Source organism: Callospermophilus lateralis, chromosome 3, assembly GCF_048772815.1.
Source record: "Callospermophilus lateralis isolate mCalLat2 chromosome 3, mCalLat2.hap1, whole genome shotgun sequence".
NCBI classification, from domain to species: Eukaryota; Metazoa; Chordata; class Mammalia; order Rodentia; family Sciuridae; genus Callospermophilus; species Callospermophilus lateralis.
In genome coordinates this window covers 190,598,132-190,604,131 of record NC_135307.1, presented here as the reverse complement: position 1 = coordinate 190,604,131, position 6,000 = coordinate 190,598,132, and the positions used below count along the sequence as shown (strand labels likewise).

At 43.6% G+C, this 6,000-nt stretch overlaps 1 protein-coding gene across 1 annotated transcript in view; it reads right to left on the bottom strand.

Moving 5' to 3' along the window:
* Positions 1–3,098: 3,098 nt before the first annotated feature.
* Positions 3,099–6,000, bottom strand: part of Zfp64 (ZFP64 zinc finger protein) — a 29,590-nt gene continuing 26,688 nt past the window's right edge. Inside the window, exon 6 of the mRNA XM_076851926.1 lies at positions 3,099–4,518. Within this exon, the coding sequence (XP_076708041.1) occupies positions 3,236–4,518 (1,283 nt within the window). The 3' untranslated portion in view covers positions 3,099–3,235. The remainder of the gene's footprint in view (positions 4,519–6,000) is intronic.

Here is a 6,000-nt window from a genome sequence, read left to right as displayed (position 1 = left end):
GGAAGGGGGCTTTAAAGAAATATAAGAGCCACAAATGAAGAATGGAATGCAAACTACATAAAAAGCAGTCCCTTTTATTTGGCCACAGTGCCACAAGCAAAGTCAAAGGACAAGAGACAGAAGGAGAGAAAACTGAGCACCATGCCACAGATGTGGAGTTTAGATCCCCAATTCCCCAATAAGCTGAGACAAATGAGGGAGGGCAAGGGTAAGTTCCAAGGCCAGGTGGTCAGTAGGCCTGGAGATGTCAGATGCAGACACCAGCTGGGAAGCACAAAGAGCAGATAACTGGTTCACTCACCAGGCCGCTTCAAGAGACTGTTAACTGGCAGGACTGCAGGTGGCTGGGCCACTCTGTAGGAGACTACCATTTTGAAAGTCAATTGGGATCTATGCAAATATAAGCCACAGAAACTCATTGAAACACAGTTTTAAACACACTTTCTAGTCTTCGGAGAAAGAAAAAAAAAAGGCACTGAATCTGAAGAATTATGTAGGATGTTGACTGTGGCAGTTTGTGATGGAAAATCCCTAAATAACTGAAATATCCACGCATAGGGGATGCTGGTGAGAGCACTGGACATTCACACTACTACCCTTGGCTGAAACAAGCCCAAAACAAAATAAACTAGGGTTAGCTGTGTTGACCCACAGGACAGTCAATAAATGGAATAATCAAGGCAAGCTGCAGAGAAGTATGCATTGCATGATCCAATTACTCTATGTTACCTTCATCTGAGTCCATGCATGCACATATGAACACAGAGAACATCAACCTTGGGTTGGGAGGGTTAGGTTTAGGGTTGTTAGCTTGGTTTTTGTACAATTTTGTGTAATTTTATTGCAGGGAACAAATTTTACTGTTGTCATTTATAATATCAGAGTATGCTGTGTATGTATAGGTATGCCTGTGTGTCTGTTTGTACATGTGGTGGCTGCCAGGTGAAGATATGAGAATATGGAAAGAAATACAGAATGCAAGAAGAAAAGAGTAAACTCAAGCCCAACTTCATCACTGGAGTAGAAAACATACATGTGGAAGCATAGGGAAAAAGACTGGAAGATGTCCACCAAGCTGGTGACGATGTTTACACGTGGCCTGGAAGGTTATCAGTAGCTTCATTTTCCCCATACTATTCCACTTGTGATGTCTCCTATCTTGAATACACATCATATTTACAATCAGGAAAAAACTCTTTTAAAAGGTGAAAAAAGGGACACTCTTGGGGATAGAAAAACAATGTAGAAAACAGTTTTGTAATGGAGGTTTCATAGTTAAAAGGTGGCTGAGTAATTTTCTAAAGAGCTTCAAGTAACACAGTAGTGTCCCCCACTCTCTGGGTCCATATTCCAAGACATTCCTTGAATGCCTGAATTACAGATGGTTGCAAACCCTATATACACTATGTTCTTTTCTATACACATAAACCTACAACAAAGTTTAACTTATAAATTAGGCACAGGAAGAGATTAACAATAATCAACAAAAAGAACAATTACAACAACATACTATATTAAAGGCATTTAAAACTTATGAACTTATTTCTGGAATTTTCCATTTAATATTTTCACACTACAGTTTGACTATAGGTAACTAAAAGCAAGAAAGCAAAACTGTAAATCGGGAGGCACTGTAATTCCAAAATGATAAAATTACTAAAGATTTCTAGCATTGTGCACTGTAGGAATTCCTGTTTCAAACCAAAACCAGTTAATAATTCACTACTACCAATACTGACATGAAAATAGAGAAAGTCTGGCAAAGCTATGCAATAAGGCTTCAGAATTATATCCAAATACTAAGAATCCAAGAAAGAAGGGAGACAAAATCCAGCTCTAACTTTTTGGCTCTTTAGAAGGGTACTGGATCTGCATGTCTAATAGGCAAACCCTCAAGATTTCTGATATCACCATTTTTTATTTACCTAGCTTGTTTTTACCCAAAGCACAAATAACATCTTCATATGAAGGTGAGATGATCTACATAACAAATTTTTTTTCCCTATTCCTAGGGATAGAACCCAGGGCCTCATGCATGGACCCTGCCACCGAGCTGCTTATTTATAAGTTCATATATTATGAAAAAGTAAAAGTGACAACTTAGGCAAAAATGCATCTAAGTATGCTCATAACAGTCTAATCATGCTTCTTTCAGAATAGTGACCACCCCTCTTTATCAATCCTTGTCTACATGGAAAATCAGAGATATTAAACCCCTGGAGGATATTTATAGGTATAAATATAGGTATAAATAGGTATAAATAGGAGTAATTCCAGTTTCTCTCTGGCGCCACCTACCGATCAAACAGCATTTCAATTCAAAACGGAATACAATTTGAATTTCCCTCTCAATGTAACCTATGCTAGGTGCTTTTCCAAAACCATTCATCTGGATCCTGGATCTGCACAGATATCAACAACCAAAAAAAGTCCTAGAAAAGTCCTCTCAAATTTTAGTAGAAACATGCATCATATTTGTGTTTAAATAGAAATGTCAGGATCTTCAGTCTGAAGTTTAAAAAAAAAGGGGGGGTGTCACTTTAGGTACTGCACTTTTTTCCATATAAGTGTGAAGGTGGTAAAGTGTTTGTGCAATATTCATGAAAGAACTAAAAGCCTCTGCTACTTCCAGTTCCCTTTAATTATACAATGATTTACACTCCCTCAGACCCAAACCATATCTCAAGAAGCATTAACATTCGGGATCTTTTAACCAGGTATCAATTTATTAGGGAACTGTTTGTTCATTAGCACTAAACATTTTTTTTTTTCAAGTATTCATGTCACATTATGTAGAAAATGGTTCTCCAAGCCAATAGATCTATATCTATGTAATACAGTAATACCCCAAATTCTGGGAGGTATTTCAGAATGGGGCTTAAGAGAGGCTAGGAAGTACCATCTACTACACAAACTGAATGAGATGGAAAAGAACCTTTATTACAGTTGAAAAATCAAATTGGAAACAAACAAATGTATTCACTCCTTAACCCATTTAATCCCAACTCCTAATTGGAATCATCTTGGTAACATTTAAGATTCTACCATAGAACGTGGTGATTCAGAGGTGGTCTCAAAGTAGTTACAGTGTTAAAAAATTACAGTAAGAAGTACAAAATACGATTTATTACAGGGGGCGGTCACGGAAATCCTTAAAAACATCAAGAGCAAACCTTTTACAGAACACTACTCCTCGTTTCTTGTCCCCCCGCGGCCGGGGCCCGTTTTCTCAGTACTAATCTGGTATGGAATCGGCCGGACACAGCAGAGCGGGGTGCGCCGCCCCTTGGATGATGGAGTACGTCTGCTTGGGCAGTTCTTGCTGTGAAGAGGAGGAGAATATAGGTGGAGCGGTGGTGGCCACCGCGATGCTCTGGCCCCCATCGCTCACCACTGTCACTTCAGCTGTCCCCTCCTGAATCAAAGCATTAAGGCCTTCAAAGTCAGTGCACGTGATACCCGAGCTGGCGATGAACGTCTGGTTGCCGGACGCTTCCTGGGGCCCAGCGGCGGCCGTGGGGATGAGGGTCTGGTGCAGGGTGGCCCCGTCGGTCTGGTCATGGGTGGTCAGCAGGACAGTCGGCTGGCTCATGGCGCCTGCCTCGCTCGGACATCCCGAGGTCTGAGGAGGGGCGATCAGACTGACCTGGCGCAGGATCTGCAGCCGGCTGTTCCCTGGGAGCTCCTCTGGGCTCTGGGCCACCAGGGCAGGTGGGACGATGTTGACTGCGGCCGCAGCGGCCTGGACGATGGTGTTTGCCTGGGGCACCTGATGCCCCACGATGATTTTGACTCTTCCCTCGCTGAACTGGGGCACCTGGCTGGGCTGGAGGGGCACCTGGAGGTGGCCGACCGTGAGGGGCGTGGCGGGCTGCTTGCTGGGGTCGATCTGGAACTGGAGCAAGGTCACGTCGGAGTTCTTATTCTCGCTGTACTCACTGTGCTGCCTCTTGTGGCTCCGGAGCGAATCCTCCCGCATGAACGAGGCGTCGCATATGTCACAGTGAAAAGTCTTCTTGGCGTCCAGCTTGGCCACCTGCCGGCTGCTCTGCCTGCCGGTTTCCTTCCTCTCCAAGGCCTCGGTCTTGACCATGTCCCCGTGGAACTTCTTCATGTGCTTGCTCAAGTTGCTGGGCTGCTTGGTGTCGAAGCTGCAGTAGTTGCACTTGAAGGGGCGCTCGGTGCAGTGGATGCGCTCGTGGACGCGCAGGGCCGCCTTGCTGGAGCACGAGTAGCTGCACTCTGAGCACTTCTCCGGGTGCTCCGACTGGTGCACGCGGCTGTGCTTCCGGAGGGTGGCTTTGCTGTCACCCAGGAAGTCGCAATGTGGACACTTGAAGTTATTCCCGCTGTGTTTGATGCGGATGTGCGACTTGAGGTTCCCCTTCATGGTGCAGCGGACATTGCAGAACTCGCACTTGAAAGGCTTCTCCCCCGAGTGCACGCGCATGTGCCTTTTCAAGTCCGAGCTGATTTTGAACTTGGCGCTACAGAGCCAGCACTGGAAGGGGGCGTCCCCTGTCAACACAAGGTGAGTTTCCATAAGAACAGGCAGCAACAACCACAGAGGATCCCCCCGTAGCACACACCAGAAAACTGCTTATACCAAGGCGAGCGGGAGGCGACCTTCTAACTGCAGCTCCCAGCAGCCCCTGGGAGGAGGGAGGAGGGAAGGACTTCTCTTCTTCCCCAGCACCTGAACCACCACCGCGTGCTTTTGCACACTACCGCCCTTAGGAAGCCCAGAAGAAAAATGGGAGTTGGAAAAGAGCTATATAATAGTCCCAAAAAAGTTTTGCAAACATACTCGTTTATATTTAACACAATCAAACTATCTTCATACAGTTAATGCACCCACTTTGCTAGTTAATGGCTCACAGTTGCATAATTTTGTATAATCCGTCGATTTTGATTGAGTTACATGTTGTAATTGAGTCAACAACACATTTCCGAATGGGTTAGCTCCACGCTGCATTCATCCGAGGACTCTCTTTTTACAGTGACAGAAACACCAGCTTATATTTCATGCAGATTTTTATTAATAGAGACAAGTTTATTGCACAAAGTTTATTTATCCCACATGGCCAGCTGCGTCTTTACTTGTGAAGTTACAGAATCCAGCTGCTTGATTTTTCAAAAAAAAAAAAATCATATTTGCTGAAAGATGAGCAGGGAAAGTGAAATTGCAAACATCTGGATGGACACGATTTGTAAAATTTATTTACTCAATGAATGCCAAGTCCAAATTATCTAAGGCACTGATAATTCAAGCAAATTGGTGACCCTTCATTTCAATATTGCTTAACCAAAGGAAATAACAGCAGCTAACAGTCTTCCATTGCTTTTGGGGACACTGTGCTGAGCTCTCCACCAAATGGTCTCCTTTCAGTGACAACATCCCATGGCATGGGGGCTAGTATTTATTATATTTTATTTTATTCTTTTGGACAATATTATTAATATCAGTCCTAATACTATTGTACAGAAGGGCTGAGACCCAGAGAGACTACATAATTTGTTCATGGTCACCCAGTGGTCTGTGGCAGGGCTTGGATTCCGACCCAGACTGATTGTGGAGCCAAATAAGTAATTGTTTATTTAATGAATGTTTGCTTTCTAAGGCCATGTACTCAAAAGATTGGGATTATGTTCCAGTTTTTTTTTTTTTTTTTTTTTTTTTTGGTATAAAACCTACAACATAACCATGAGCTGCTTGATGAATTCAATTAGAGGTGGCAGGGAGCAATTTAACATGCTTCTTGAAAATTGGGAAGCCTAAGTCTTCACAATATACTGCATGACCAAATACCAGCAAGATCATGCATACTGACCTTAGAACCAAAATGACCAGCCACAGCCTGTGGGCCAAATGCTGCCCACAGCCTGTTTTTGTAAATAAAGTTTTATTGGAAACAGCCATTTGTTTACCCACAGTTGTTTTCACAGTCCCATGGCAGAGGGAAACAGCTGTGACAGAGCCCGTAAGGCCTTCAAAGCCTA